Source organism: Alligator mississippiensis, chromosome 1 (assembly GCF_030867095.1).
Source record: "Alligator mississippiensis isolate rAllMis1 chromosome 1, rAllMis1, whole genome shotgun sequence".
Lineage (NCBI taxonomy): Eukaryota > Metazoa > Chordata > Crocodylia > Alligatoridae > Alligator > Alligator mississippiensis.
In genome coordinates, this window is record NC_081824.1 from 392710125 (window position 1) to 392726280 (window position 16156).

The 16156-nt window shown below is 41.7% G+C and overlaps 1 protein-coding gene across 1 annotated transcript in view; it reads left to right on the forward strand.

Moving 5' to 3' along the window:
* The window catches only part of KLHL1 (kelch like family member 1), a 556958-nt gene that overhangs the window by 167452 nt on the left and 373350 nt on the right, over positions 1-16156 (forward strand). Inside the window, exon 4 of the mRNA XM_019488567.2 lies at positions 7229-7425. Within this exon, the coding sequence (XP_019344112.1) occupies positions 7229-7425 (197 nt within the window). The remainder of the gene's footprint in view (positions 1-7228; positions 7426-16156) is intronic.

A 16156-nucleotide genomic window follows, 5' to 3' on the forward strand; every position in this document is an offset into this window, starting at 1 on the left:
TGGCCACCATAAAGGTAGCCCACAGCAGATAAGAGTATTTATCACCTGATTAGCAGAACAGTAGCCTCTCTCCCATTACTTCAAACTCTTCTTAAACAGCTTACAGGAGGACTTGTTGATTAGCTCCAAAAGCCCTGTTCTGTCTGCCTCTCTGACCCAGTGAAATTAGAGAAATACATACAGACATCTCTCAGCATTAGGTAGCAGACCACAAGCCTAGGATCTGTGGGGCTAGGGTCCGTGCTGTGGGAGATGGAAGTGGGGGGAGGGAAATGGGATTTCCTGCTTGAGAAGGTGTAGGGCAGGGGAAGTCAGCAGATCCTGCTGTGTCTGCAAGTCTGTGCTGGAGAAGCTGTGCCCAGGGAGCAGAGGGGAGGGGCCAGTTCTGCTGTGGAGCAGAGAGCCTTGCCCAGCCCAGAGAGCATGCCAGGATGCTGGGGGTGTCTGGTTTATCTTGAACCAACCAGGGGTCTGGGGCAGACATTGCATAAACTGGTTTGAGCCAAATCAGTTAAGTCTGATACTACATTCAACCAGGTTTATCTCAAACCAGTTTCAGCCATTTTCAAAATGGTTTATGTGCACTGAACATCTCTTCTGTTACATGTTTAAACCAGCTTCTGATCACTTAAGCCGGTTTATCTGTAATGTCTGTCCCTAACCCTTGAGTTATATGTGCAAGGATCTTAATGTACTTGTCACTGATGTTAACACTTTGCAGAAACAAAGTCCTGAAGAATTCTACCACTTCCCATTACTCTATTTGTACAAAAAGTAGCATGTGACCCATTTTAAAAGAAAATGAGTTCCACTATAGCAACAACCCTCTATAATTGACTTTACTTAAATTAAAGAATCTTGTCTTTACCTAGTTTTCTAAAGCATCAAGAAGAAGTTGTTACATTAAGTTTTGAAGAAAAGTTATCAAACTTTAGTATACCCTTATCCCCAGGTATCTGAAGCCATTTGTCTATTTCTTTGATGGGCTAACACTGAAGGCAGATAATTCTTCATGCGCCACCATAAAATCCTTTATAACTTACAGCAAAATAGCTAGATTAGTTATTTAAAGAAATATATTTTCAAAGATCAATTTGTTTGTCCTCAAGCCTGTTTTAATCTCTCTAATGCTGAAGTTGTTCCTCAGGGCTATCATGAGTGTCTTTAAGATCAAAGTGGATAGTAGGTCTAACATAAATAATAATTTGTCCTCAGCATTGCCTTTCCTTCTTCTACAGTGGGTCCAACAGAAAGCCTAGGTGAAAGACCATTTCCTCATAACCATAACAATGTTGTGTTTTTTTTTAGATTCTCTCAAAGGCATTTTCTGAAAAGGTTGTTGACTTCCCCAGTTTGCAAGGCTTCCAAATCTTACAACAGAGTAAGAAATATACAAAAGAAGGATGAAACAGAGTTTCTCTAATTTTACATCCACCAACATTTATTTTAATTCCTTATGAAACCGTCCTTTGTCCTCATCTCTTTTCCAGTTCTTTAGTCACTCCATTTCTGTTCTAACTATGAGAAACCATTGTAAATGTGAAGATAGCTGGCTTCACTATAAATTGGTGGTTAAGCAAGGAAGAGTGCATAGGGTCAGGTACCAAGATTGGGAATGTTTTTTTGTTAAGCAGAACAAGAAACACTTCCAGATCAGCAGTTGACTCTTTCAGCACTGTCCTCATACAGACATTTGGTTTCTCCTGAGAGAATGGCTGCTCTCCTAAGAGAAACCATAAGCATATAGATGTTAAGGCTTTTCCTCTCAGAGTAAAAATGGGTTATCCTGGAGAAAAATAACCTGGGAATAACAAATCACTCCCAGGAAAAAATATTCTGGGAGAGCTAATTTCTGTACATGTTGCCAGAATGCCCATGGTCAGTCTGTGTTTCCCTGAAGTAAAATGTAGGGATTGTGAAGGTGGTGTGTTCTGCTCCCTGCTGGAGCAGCGGAGTCCAACAAGCAACACACTGTATCCTTTGGGTGGAGTTGGTGAGTGAGGAGGAATGCTGGAGGACTATATTCTCTCCTGTGAATAAGTTTTTCTACAGAAGAACAAACCTGGGAGAAATCTCTCAGTTTATTTGAATGTGTGTATGCAACCATTGTTTCAAAATCAAAGCAAGGAGTGGAATGGTATGAAGATGAACCAAAGAATGGCTTCAGTGGAAGCTTTTGTTATGCTAAGTCATGGGGGCCAGGTGTGGAGCCACTCAGGAATCAAGGTGACAACTAGGGTCAGCATGAGCAAGTAAAATAAAGGGATAGGCTGGATCAGGAAATCAGGAGGTCAATCTGAGATTGGATTCTAGGAATAAGCCAAGTTAGGAAACCAGGATATCAGGCAGAGAGGAAACCAGGTTGAGAAGCCAGTATAATTATTACTATGAAAGTACCAAACAACCCATTTTCTTAAACTTTTCATGTTACCATTTACCCCTTCTAACCTTTTTACCTCCTTATTGCACGTCTCCCCATTTCCCTTCCCCTTCTTCATCCCTATTCTCTGCTGTAGCTTCTTAAATCCCTCCCTCCTGTCTTGCTTGCCTCCCCAGCTCTCTTCTTTACCATGAGCCACCACTTTTGCTTCATTTTAACACATCTTTTTAGGGTTCTCCAGTCCTCACACAAGCTTATAAATCTCTGGAAGATCTCACACCTTCTAAAACTCATACATACAACTTCTATACTTCTTCCTCAATTGTGGAGAATCTGTCTGTTTGTAAAATTGCTTTCAGCATAAAATGCTGGTAAGAAAGGCTCATAAAAATCTCTTTTTTAATCGCACCCAATTTCGGGGGATGGGGGAATGGAATCAATCCTTGACTGATACTTTGCTCTGAAATCCAGTTTCATAAAATGGATCTCCCTTTTCAATACATCAAAGTGATCATCTTTTAAAATACTCTTCAGAAGTCTGGAGGTGCTGTCTAAGGCCCCAGTCCTAGTGTTTCCTACCTGATCTCCTTCCTTTAAAATATAATTAAAATCCTCCATAACTCTCCAGGGCCATCCCCACACCACACCTATCAGCAGCTTCTTTAAAAGGTTTCCTTTCACTTCAGAGCCATACACATTAAAAACTTCAATCTCTGTTTCTTTTACTTCTACTATCTTGTGTTGCAAACATCTGCATATACTTTCTTTCACCTTTACCAACTTAACTGATGTTGGTTCTTTATTAGTATTGCCACCCCTGCAGATCTCTTCTTGTTAGAAACTGACCTTCATGATAGCCCTCATCACCTTCCTTCAGTATGCTTTATCTACTTGCACTTGTGCTAAAAAGGACCTATCCTATTGACCTTCCCTATACTATTGACACTTCCCTAAAATACTCTAGATGTTTCAGGATACCACCCCCGACACCATTAAAATTTCTATAAGAAAAAATGTTCTCTGTTTATGAATCATCCTCACTTATCTTTGGAAACTCTCTTTTACACCCTACTCTCATTCCTCTTGCCTCAGCTGAATTCCGAATCTCTCAGGTGTCAAAAAAACCTTTGATCCCTTTATTTCCTTGGTGGTCTAGCACCTCTGTGGCCCACTTGGGCCTAAACACCAAGGAAGATAATGGAAATAAGCTGGGCTTCTCTTCCAAATCTTGCTCACATGCATTAGCTTCCTTTGTCATCTTCTTTTTATATTTCTTTCTTTTGCCAAAAGATATCTGCATTTCTACTGTATCTTTCTTCTTCTCTTGGTCATTCACTGCTTCTTGCCCCTCCTCCCCCCCGCTTAACCTCCTCCTCCTGCTCTGGGTCCTTCCTTCCTCTGCTTTCTCCTCCTCCATCACCATATCCCCCTATGTCACATCCACCACAAATACATCCATCACCTCTTCCATATCAGTTCCCTGTAAGGTCTCCTGTACCACCTAATTTTCTTCTCTGCCTCCTCCCCTCTCCTGGTCTCTCTTTATACACAGTCTCCTCTAGTGTTTTTCTGTACTCCCCATGCACCCCAGGGTCTGGACTCTATTTGAAAAGGCCTAGGGTATGTTCTAAAGATATGGCACTTATCCTCACATAATTTATACCTATGGGCCCTTTTGCATTTGTTAGCAATGTGCCCTCCTTCCCCACACTTAAAACAAAATATCTCTACCTAAATATCTGCCTGGTGCCCCTCTAGCTTGCACTTGCTGTATATCATGGGTTGTCCAAAATAGATAATAAACCTCAGTGTGGCCCTAATGTAATCATCACGGGGAGGTGCTTCACGCTGCCTGGACTTCCAGAATCTTAATTTAAAAATCACTGTACATCACCATGACCCAGTGCATACCCCATACTTGTCCCATATTTTATCTACCTGTATCACCTTTATGGTGCGACCTTCCAAACATAACTTAATATATTTTGTCATTATTAAATCTGAGAACATTTTCAATATAATTATTCTTTCTTGTGCTGCTTTTCCTGAGAAGAACTTGTGGCATTTGAGCTCTGGATTGTTGCTTATCTCATGAGTTTTCCAGAATTGGCCATGCCCTTCAGTGGTGTACAATGTGAACTCCCACATTCCATTTATAAAAGCAAAAGGCTATTTAAACCTTCCAGATGTACTTTCAGAACCTTGAGTAAAACATCTTCCATAAAACAATACCTACTCACTTCACTTTTGTTAGCATCAGTCTCTTCATCAGCCCAAACTATCTTTAAAAACAACTGTTTTCTTTCCATCACCTTTTGCACCATTTGTGCCATCTAAGGGTGCATCTACATATAAATTAGCACACTTTAGTTAATGCACATTAAATCTGGTACCTCCATTGTGCTGTTCCACTGTTCACTGCTTTCTGCTCTCCAGTCTCTGTTTCATGTTCTCCATCTTCCTTCTCTGTCTTCTGCTACCACTGCCTCACATTCATCGTCCAAGCCCATTCCATTGAACCTCTGTAGTTCATTCTCTTTTGCCAGGGTCAGATGCCATCATTTGAAGTAGAATAAACCTAAGCTACCTCCTCTGCAGCCACCCCTTCTGGGAATCCCCTCTCACCAAGATCCAGCTTTTGCTTGATCTTAAATAACAGGCTGAGAAGTGATCCAGGGGAAATTACCACAGCAGACATTCAGAAAGAATTGTTGGCTGATCTCAAGTATGCCATCACAGGTGGAAATCAAAAGGCAGCCCCGGCAGCCAATCAGGAAGTCCTAGAATTTGCCAGATAGCTTCTTAAGTAGGGCTACCAATCAAAGTCCCTAGGCAGGTGTGGTCAATTAAGCAATTAGCCCAGGCCAGGCTGTCTGTTAGGGACCCTGGCAGAATGAGTTAACCTGTATCTAGCATATATTTCTACTGCTTTTTTTCTGAGAAAAAATCTAAGTATGTGAAAATTAAAGAGAGTGTGCTGTGAAATGGCAAGTTAAATTGGAATGTGTTATTAATCAAATGGAAGATTAATACTGTATTTGTATATGTGGACTTTTGGCTAAGTCAGGTGTTGTACATAGTTTCTTTGATCTCAAGGACCTGAGTGATACTAAAGATCTGGTCTCATATACCACAACTTAAAATTAACCCCATATGGTTTCATAGTTTGATAGTTTCATAGTTCCTATTTTGAGTCTTATTACTATAACAATGAACTAATTATCAAATGTTTGAAGGTTATGGATTTGTTCTGAAACTGTGTGTGTGTGTAAAGCAACCAGTCTCATTGAAGCCAATGGATTTATACCCTTACAGTTATTTAAAAGTCTAGGGGACTCAGTGCTGTACCCCAGAAAACACTGGGAGTCTTTTCCTTGATTCCAGTATTAAGGTGATCACAGTCTTCATAATATCTAGTTTTAAAGCAAAATTTAAGATAAACTTATCAACATATTTTCTAGGAATCCAGTTCCCTTTGTCAACTCCATCTTTTTTCATTGATCTTTTATCTAATTTACTTGATGATATTTTTAAGACACATGTCATTATGGTTCCTAAATACTTAAGTCCTTTACAAACCACTTGGGGAAACTATTTCCTCCCTCTGTAGGGTAATGTCATAGAACCATTGGCTAGGGTTCAGGCTTTTAAATGACCACCAACTTATTGGAACTGTGCTCTACATGGTATTTTATTTTTTTAATTAATGTTTAAACTTATTAACTTTTTGGTATTTGTATGTTTAGGAAGAAAAGATGGTTTACTGTATATTTTGGAAATATAATGTAGCTATGCAAGATACTTTTAAGGCAGGGCTGTCTGACTTCTGAGTAGCTAAGGGCTTCATGCTGGGTACCTGCTTCCCCATACTGAATGGCATGGGTGTCATGCAAGCTCCTTAGATCCCTCTAAGTACCCCTTGGCTTTGGGCTCCCTTGCCCCAAGAAACAGAAGCTGGAGTGAGGGAAGGGAATCCTAGAGAATCCAGTGACAACAGCAGAACCATGCTGTGGGGAGCCACACCTGGACTGAATGGTAACCTCTAGGGGCTGCAAGCAGCCCATGGATCACCAGTTAGACAGCCCTATTTTAAGAGTAAAGACTGAATATTACTTAGAAGGTTCTTCCTAGAGGATGTTCCCACTAGCAGTAGTTTCACATTTTGGGAGCTTAGCATCTTTTCAGTTGTTTGCTCATTGTGACCAAAACTGCATCATAGACCTAGTTAGAAAACAAGGAGCAGTGGTTTCAAGTTGCAGCAAGGAAAGTTTAGGTTAGACAGTAGAAAAAAAACTTTTTCACTAGGAGGGTAGTAAAACACTGGAGCAGGTTACTCAGAGAGGTTGTGGACTCTCCATCCAGCTAGACAAAGCCTTGGCTGGGATTTTCTAACTGGGGATGGTCCTGCTGTGAGCAAGGGGTTGGACCAAATTATATCCTTCCAACCTTAATTTTCTATGATTCTAGGTTTCCCTCAGTACCCTTTTATTACAAAAAATATCGAAAGATTTGTCATGTCTGAGAGCCCTAATCAACTGTAGCTTAACCCTGCCCTGCAAAATGGATTTCTTTGGATTTTCCATTGTTTGACCTTGCTAAGGCTTTTGTACACCTACAGCCACATCACCCATGGTCTGATTTGTTGATGCTCAGGAAACTTAATTATTCCCAGTTCCCAGTTGCTTTTAATGCAAGTTTCAATAATTATTAGTGTTAAAGTTGCATCCAAACCCCATATATGAATTTCTTACTGGCTTATTTGGTAAAACCTTATTGAAATCTTGCATTCTTATGTAAGCACATATTCAGGAAGCAAGAATGCATGTGTACTTTAATCTCCATTTTCAGGTTGCTTGGAACTGAAGGAGGATACCATCGAAAACCTTCTGGCAGCTGCCTGCCTCCTGCAACTTCCACAAGTAGTAGAAGTTTGCTGCCACTTTCTAATGAAGCTATTACACCCCTCCAACTGTTTGGGAATACGAGCATTTGCAGACGCACAGGGATGCACAGAGCTCATGAAGGTGGCTCACAACTACACCATGGTAAGGCAGTTTCAGCACACTGTTATGGTTCAGGAAATGTACAGGAGGCCAGGGTTTTTTGTGGTATTTTGCACTGGACCAGTTGCATAGTTTGGAGAGATATTGGACAAGCTTTAAGTTACAAAGTATCTTTTTCAGGTCTGAGAAAGTAGCAGATACAGGCTAAACTAGATGACAGGAAAAAAAATAAGTCTGTGTCAATGACAGCAATAATTTAAGAAACAGAGAATTTTAGTGAAGTGGGAGCAAAGAGAAGTAATCAAAAATAGTTCTAAAATAAGGTTAATGCAATGGAATGGTAACCTAATTATGCAGAAGAGATAGGTGACATCTGGCCCTGCCTTCTCTACGTAGAACAAAACCATACAAAAAGTATGCATTCTTAGGTGTGTCTACATGTTGCCGTACAGTGACATTGCTATGGCACTGTGCTTTAGTATTTCCAAAAGGAAGTACTAAAGCACGGCACAGTACAGGTGGTTACTGCACCATACGCAGAGCACATGGTTACATTTTGCCACTGTCACCGCAGTAGCACTCTATACCCGGGAAGTGCACCACTATGGTGATGTAGTTGGTGATCACACATAGACACACATGATCACTACTTACTGTAGCATGCCATAGACTGACATAGCACGTCACTATGTTGCCACAGGGTGACACATAGATGCCCCCATTACCTTTGGATTTCAAAGAGGGTGGCAGAGATTATAACAAACATAAAGCCATAGTCTATTGTTTTTAGTGTCCTATAAAGTTATTAAATTTTGTTACCCAGTCCATCTTTAGAAGGAGTTATATATGTTTCCGTTGTGCACAGAAAAAAAAGTCATTAAGAAATTAGGCAACTGTGGCGTCAATACCTACAGTCAGATGGGTCACAAATTTGCTGGAGGCCCATACCCAGAGAGTGGTGGTGGATGGGTCTTTTTTGATCAGGAGGGATGTGGGCAGTGGGGTCCCCCAGGGCTGGGTCCTTGGGCCTGCACTGTTCAACATCTTCATCAGTAACTTAGACGAGGGGTGGAAAGCACCTTGTTCAAACTTGTGGATGACACTAAGTTGTGGGGAGAAGTGGGCATGCTGGAGGAGAGGGACAGGCTGCAATTAGATCTGGACAGGTTACAGGGGTGGGCAGATGAGAACAGGATGGGTTTCAATATGGAAAAGTACAAGGTATTGCACCTGGGGAGTAAGAACTAGCAGCATACATACAGGCTGGGGAACTCCCTTCTCGTCAGCACAGAGGCAGAAAAAAGATCTCTGAATCATTATTGATTCCAAAATGAATATGGGCTGCCAATGTGGGGACACGGTCAGGAAGGCTAACCGCACCTTGTCATGCATCCACAGATGCATCACAAGCAGGTCCAAGGAGGTGATTCTCCCCCTCTATGCGACACTGGTCAGGCCACAGTTGGAGTACTGCATCCAGTTCTGGGCGCCGCACTTCAGGAAGGATGGACAACATGGAGAGGGTCCAGAGGAGGGCGACTTGCATGATCGAGGGCAGCAAGGGAGGCCCTACGAGCGGAGGCTATTGGACCTGAACCTGTTCAGCCTTCACAAGAGAAGGCTGAGGAGGGATCTGGTGGCCATCTACAAACTGGCCAAGGGAGACCAGCAGGCTATGGGAGAGTCCCTGTTCCCCTGAACCCTACCCGGAGTAACAAGGACTAACGGCCATAAGTTGATTGAGAGTAGATTCAGGCTAGATATTAGGAGGCACTACTTCACAGGGCAGCTAGGATCTGGAACCAACTTCCAAGGGAAATTGTGCTCGCTTCTACCCTGGGGGTCTTCAAAAGGAGGCAGGACAATCACCTAGGCGAGGTCATTTAACCCAGCATTCTTTCCTGCCCAAGGCAGGGGGTCGAACTTGATGATCTATTTAAGTCCCTTCCTACCCTACCAACTATGAAACTATGAAAGTCAGAAAGAAAGTAGTTGTTCTGTGAAAAAAAATGTTCTTTTACCAGCAATTGTGTGCCTCTGTGCTGCATATTTTTACTGTGACCCACATATCTTCTATGAGATGAAGTATGCCTCATTCTGTAACATTCTGACCAAACATTGTATAGGGTCCATGGTTAGTCAGCATATGATCTGTGAATGAAGGTAGCATATCATCTGATGAGGCAATTGTTCATTTAGGTTCAAGTGAAGTCAGAGTCCAGCCTGAGTCTATTATAACATTGGGTCTTAGTGTGGTTAAGGCACCACCATTTCTTTAGCTGGCGGCATATAATTCTATTTGCAGCTATTTTGGGTTTAGAGAAGCTTTATAGTTGGCTATATTATTCAATATATTTCTAAGATGAGTTTTACTTTTGCCTTTTTTCTTCATCTTGCTTTTGTGGATCAATGAATATACATAAAAAAATGGATTTGTAGATCTTGTACGTACACATGCAGATCTTATGTACAGTAATTTATATGTCACCTGTTACAAGCCTCAAATGTTATACTACATTAATATTATTAGAAATGAGTCAGACTCAATGAGGCAAAAAATGTAACCTACTAAAATCCAAAAATATATCTGTAGCAATTTAATCCTGTATGGTTTGATAAAATTAAGAACGCAATCAAGATAATTTATTTTACAGAAATAATGAGCTCTTCTAATCTAGACTGAATTTATTAGAAAAGTTATAGGAAATTATTCAGTGCAGCTCTATGGCTAATCCAGACAGATCTTCACAAAAAAAAAGAAAAATATACCAAACACAAAACTGTTCCTTTATTGCATAAGTCTTTTTTGTATAATCAAATGTCTGCCAATCTTTGTTTTTCAGCTGCTATTGATGGGCATGTCCAGACAAGCCTGCACATGCCTCTTGCCGCATCTCAAAGCCATTTGAGACATGACAAGAGGCACGTTGGGAACAAAAAAACATTTCCCTCACTGCATATTTGCAGTGTTGGCTCAAAATGTAATACCTGAATATCCAGGTATCAAAAAAAGTCCCGCGGAAAAAAAGCGGGACAGGGCAACCAGAGACTCAGGTCCTCCAAAGAGACGCTCCAGTAGCCAGCCAGAGCATCTCTATGGCTGCTCCTTGCAGGGCAAGGAGCGGTGTCAGCTGCAAGGAACTAGACCAGGGCTCCATCCCCAGGTAAGTAGAAACTGTGGGTCGGGAGAACTGGACCCAGGGCTATGTGGGTGTGGGAGACTGGGGGAAAAGGGTATTGTGGTGGGGAGAGGCTGCTTGGGACAGGTGGGTGCCTTGCCTGCCCCCCACATGACCCATAGCCCCCTTATCTGCATCAGCACGGGCCATCAGGGTTTGGGGCCCTCCTGGAACAGGCCCCCCACATGGTGAGGGGTAGCGCAGAGCAGCGCGGCTCAGCCCTGGCTTCCAGACACCCAGCACTGCCTGTGCCACATTGCGTGGGCCCAGCTTGTCTGGGTGTGGCACCATGCACCTTTGGGCAGCTCCAGGCTTCTTGGACTGTCACCTGGGGACCTGCGTCACTTGTGGAGACTTCATGTTGCACCAGGTTGGATCCTGCCTACACGGGCCCTGCACGCTGTTGGGCTCGGCTAGTTCCATGCGGGCAGGACCTGACTTGGTGTGACACACAGTTCCCATGAGTGGCACAGGGCCCTGAGTGACAGCCTTAGTGGTCTGGAGCTACCCGAAGGTGCATGGCGCCATGCTGCACTGGGCTGGGCTGGCATGATGGGGCAGAGGCAGTGCTGGGTGCCAGGTGGCCGGGGCTGAGCCTGCGGCCCTGTGCCACACAGTGGGGCTGTGCTTGGAGGTCCTGAGCACCCCAACAGTCGCTGCTGCTGTGGGTAAACTCTGGGACTTTCTGGGGAGGGGTGGGGATAAGGTTACAAAAGTTGCAAAATAAGGTTATAGAAACTTGAAGCCTTAGAATCTAGGTCAAGGACTTGTTTCTTATGTACTTCATAATGCAGCCTTGCTAATTAACATTTGAAAATATGAAAATGAAATCCATTTCACTTTCAAATGCTTTTGTCCTTATTATACTGCAAATTTTTAAGGTGCTTGTCATTGCAGAATTGATTAAATATCTTCCAGCTTTGTGGTTTATCTTGCTATTTACTTTGTACCCATCCTTCAGATATACAAGTATATTATGTTCAATTTCTACAGGCAAAAATTTAATCATGTACAAAGGGAAAAAAAATATCTAACAAAGGACTGGAAGCCAAAAAAGGAGAACTTTTGGCAGTTTACTCTAGAAAAACATATAAAAGGCCAGGTTTGGTTTTTTTTAAACTCAAGTCAGCAGCTTCTTCAGGTGCCAGCAATTGCTTGACTACCCATACAAACATAACAGACATGCAAATATCCACAGAGTTGTGGCTAAGTTGGTCTCTAAAAGACTGAAACCTTTGTCTTAGGCCCCCTCTAGACATGCAGGTAAAGGCATGATTGGCTGTAATGCATGATCCACAAAATTGTACCCTCTGCAATGCCATTCATGCATGGCAGGAGGCACGATTGTGGGACTGTACATTAGATCCAATCATGCCTTATTGCTGGTGTAGGGAGAGCCCAATCCGGGACTTCCCCTGCATCGGCAAGAAACAGGCTCCCATGGGTGGGAACACTGTTTGCTGAAGGGGCTCCCTGCTGTGTGGGGCATGTGCAGCCAGAACCGAGACACCCACACCTGAGGGACGCTCAGTCCAGGCTGTGTTTGTGGCCCAGCCAGGACTGAGAGTCCTGCACTTGATGGAGTTCTTGGTTCCATTTGTGCCACACATGCAGCCAGGACCAAGAGCCCCATCAGCTATGGGCCTCCCAACCCCCCCAGCCATGAGATGTTGCTGTGGTATCCCAGCCATGGGGAGAAACCCCACACAGCTGGAAGATCACAATGGCTGGGAGACTGCAGTAGCTGCAGTCTTGCAGTAGACTGCCTACATATACAAATTAAAGTTGTATAATTAAACAATTATAAAGTTATCAATTTTTGAGTAATAACTTATAGCTGGTTGGACCTTTTTTAAGGTGCAGTAAGTAATTGCATGTGTAACCTGTTTCAATTTATTGTGCAATTGACAAGGTAATTGCACAATAGCTATAACATGTAGAGGGGGCCTTATATTTGTAATTTCGTGGTATATGAAATATACAGGGGCCTATGCTGGAAGACAGTATCATTTGAAATCAGTTTTATTTTGAATAAGTAATTTGTTTTCCCGCATATGTAAAGTTTTTAACATTTTACTTTTTTTCTTGTAAAACTTCTAGTTTAAAGTTCACAGTTTAACATTCCAGAATAATTATTAGGCATAAATCTTTCTGAGTTGAAGAATAGGGGGAGGATTGAGTGCATAGTTTCAAGAATCATTTATATTTATTTAAACTAAGAAGTCTTTTTTAACCATGAGGCTGTATAAGAACCAGGTGAATGAAATATTCCTAGTTAATTTTCTTAAAAACTTAAACCATTTTTATATGATCCACAGAGCTGTCAGAAAATTAAAAAAACAACAACTCTCTCATGTATAAAAGGTAACAGTAGGGGGAAAATTCTAGGAAAAGATTTGAAAGCACTGCAGAACTTTAAAGTCTTCTGAGAAGTTAAATAAGAGCTTGGTTTCTTTTTTTTTTTTTTTTAAATAAACCCTTCTTTTTCCAAACTTTAGACACCATTGAACCTATGACTTGATATTTAACTAAAATAATTGCTCAGTAAATGATATACAAAACCAGTGAATAAGGATTTTTAGGTGACTACCTGGACAGCCACAGAATCTAGGACTAGGGTATAAAGGTAATAGGTCATTAATGTTAATGAGGCAGAAATACCAAGAGGTTTTTCCCTTTTCACTTTCCCCAAAATATATCATAGTAGCAATTGAAATTTATAGGTAAAAAACAAAACCAAACCAAAAAACCCTTGACTTTCAAAGGTTAAAAAAAAAATAATCTTAGACTAAAATATTACCAATCTCATTATGTTGTTTTTGTTAAACATTGCATTTATTAAGTCTTGTTATTCACTTTTGCTCTCATGACTACATTTCCCCATAGTGACATGATTAGAGCTGAGCAGGAAATAATTCTCCTCTGCCATGAACATTTCACATCAGGACAAAACAAAATCTTTTGAAAATATTTGACAAAAAAAATTGAAAGAGACATCTTACTTGGTAGATGTCAGGGTCCTCACCTGGAATACACATCTGCCTAAACTTGGAAAAGCAGAGATTTGAAAATGAGTCTTTTATTGCTACCTCTCTAAACCAGAGTTGTCCAACTGCCAGGTCATGGGGTGCTCTAGGAAGCTCAAGAGGACCTGGAAATCCTTCATAGTGCAACAGGGTCACCCATAGCACAGTGCAGGGGCTCATCTGATGTGGCATGGGAGTGCCAGTGTGGTACAATTGGAAGGAGTAGGGGATCTGTGGCATGGAATGCAGATTGCAAGACATGAAGCATGCATCCCCCAGCCACTCAACAGCTGGATGGCCCTGCTCAAGACTATATAGTCAGCCTCTCAAGTAGTTCCACTATATACACTGGGCAGAGAGAGAGAGAGGTTGACTTTATAAACTAGTGGTTTTGGCATTTATGACAGATGTGGGAGGCCCCAAGTCAGGTCATTGATTTTCTGTACCGCTGGTGAGTATCTTGCTTCTCTTCCCTTTGTTTTTAATCATAAATTTACTGTGGAGCTAAGCAACCTCCCTGCCAGAATTTTAATGGAAACTGATATATTTTGTTGAAAAGGTGTTTAAATATATCACCATTTCCCAATAAACATTATTTCATTGAAAAATGCCCAGCTATTTGTAATCACAGTATTTTACATCCTGTTACCACTATGAGATGCTGCGCATTAAGGTTCATAAATTAGTTACCAGTTGATTAAATATTTAATTTTACTATATGATTTATTTCATGTAGTGTGTGAAGGAAAAATGTTAGAAAAGGTAGCTTTGCAATCTATCTTGGTAAGCTCTTTCCTCCACTTCTAGTGCAATAGAGTTGCAAAACTGACTTGAGTTAGAAGACATAATTTCTGGCTCAATTTTCTACTACAAAGATGGAGGAATTAAATGCTCGTATAGAGGTGTACCAGTGCAGCCCTGTGCCTAAGGCATCTGCAATGCATGGGGGAGGCAGATCCAGCTCTTGCTTTGCCAGTTGCGGTGGTGCAATTAGCCACTGCTGTGGTGGAGGTGATGTATGTGCCTTGCCACTATGGCACTACCAAGGGCTGCTGCCCCTGTTGCCCTTCCTCAATTATGCTATTGTGTTCATGCCCCCTTCAAGTTTGAAATCTGGAGGGGTCACAGGTTCTGAACTGAACCTGCCTTATATGGTCTTTGTATCTATCCAAGTTCAAAAACAACTCGGTTTGGTTCTGCCAAGGAAAGCAGTCTCAAATATATGGCTGATTCCAGGGAAGAGAAGGTAAAGCAGTAGAAAAGTGAAAACAATAAAAGATACAAAAAATATATGCTGTTTCTTTTTCCTGTGAATTTACTCCCCTTTTCCCAATTTTTCAATTGGAAGAGGAGAAACTTGAGAAACCTGCCTGTCTCTCTTGAACTATACTTTCTTCCTCTTGTTCCTTTCGCTACCATTAAGCCCTTTTGGAATGCTTGGTTAAGATTCGGGAGAAACTGCTGAAGAAGCAGAGCACACACATTTCATAGGGCCAGTCTCTTTTTGTGCACAGAGGCATAAGACCATTTGAATACGTTAAAAGGGTTATTTTGCTTTCAGATCTGGTACTTAAATATTAGGAAAACAATCCTAAAACCAAGTGGAAGAGAGACTTGGGGGATTACAAGCAGTTACTTAGAACATACATATGTTGCTAAGTCAATTTCTTACTGTGTGTGTGTGTGTGTGTGTGTGTACGTGCACATGTGTGTGTAAATCTATAAAAACAAAATATTTAAGTTAGCAAAAATATTCAAAACAAACCCATAAAAAAGTAGCTGATAAACTAGAAATACATCAAACTTGTTGGTAATATGTTAGAAATCTTTCTATTTAGGCTTGTGCTTAGTCCAGAAATGTTCAAGGAAGGACATTTAAAGGTACATAGAATCTCATCTCTTATCTGAATCACACCTCCTACAATGTCCCCTGTGCATGGCAGGATGCATGATTTTAAGATCAGAGATCAGGTCCAAATTACTCCATACTTGCCAGTGCAGGAGAATCTGGGATCAGGATCTCAGACTTTTCTTTCACCAGCAAGTTGAAAGGTAGGGTGGCCAACAATCAGCAGACCGTCAGCTCAGTGGGAACCAAACCAGGGCTGGTTCCAGACCCCAGTGCAGTCCCCAGACCTAACCAACTAGAGCTACTTTCTGTGGAGTTTAAAGTCCCTGGAAGGGGGAAACATCCTCTCCCCCTTTCAGGAGCTTTTCTTTCCCTAAATTGGGCTGCCCAGCCAGAACTGCTGTGTGAGGGGTTTAAAGTCCTGGCAGGGGAAGCCTCTGTTCCTCTGCACTGGGATGCCTAGCCAGAGCTGCTCAGTGCAAGGTTTAAAGTCCCTGGTGTAGAAGCCTTTGACTTCCCTGAACAATAGCTCCTGGCCAGGCTGCTAATCAACTGATTGTAGGCCTCTAGGTATACACTCAAGTTAAAGTGCCTTGCAAATGAGCCATAAAATTATCTGTGTTATGTGTGGAATATTTTTATGGCTTGTTCCTCATTTTGTGGCTCCTTATGTTGTTTCATAGTTTCATAGTTGGTAGGGTCGGAAGGGACCTGAGCAG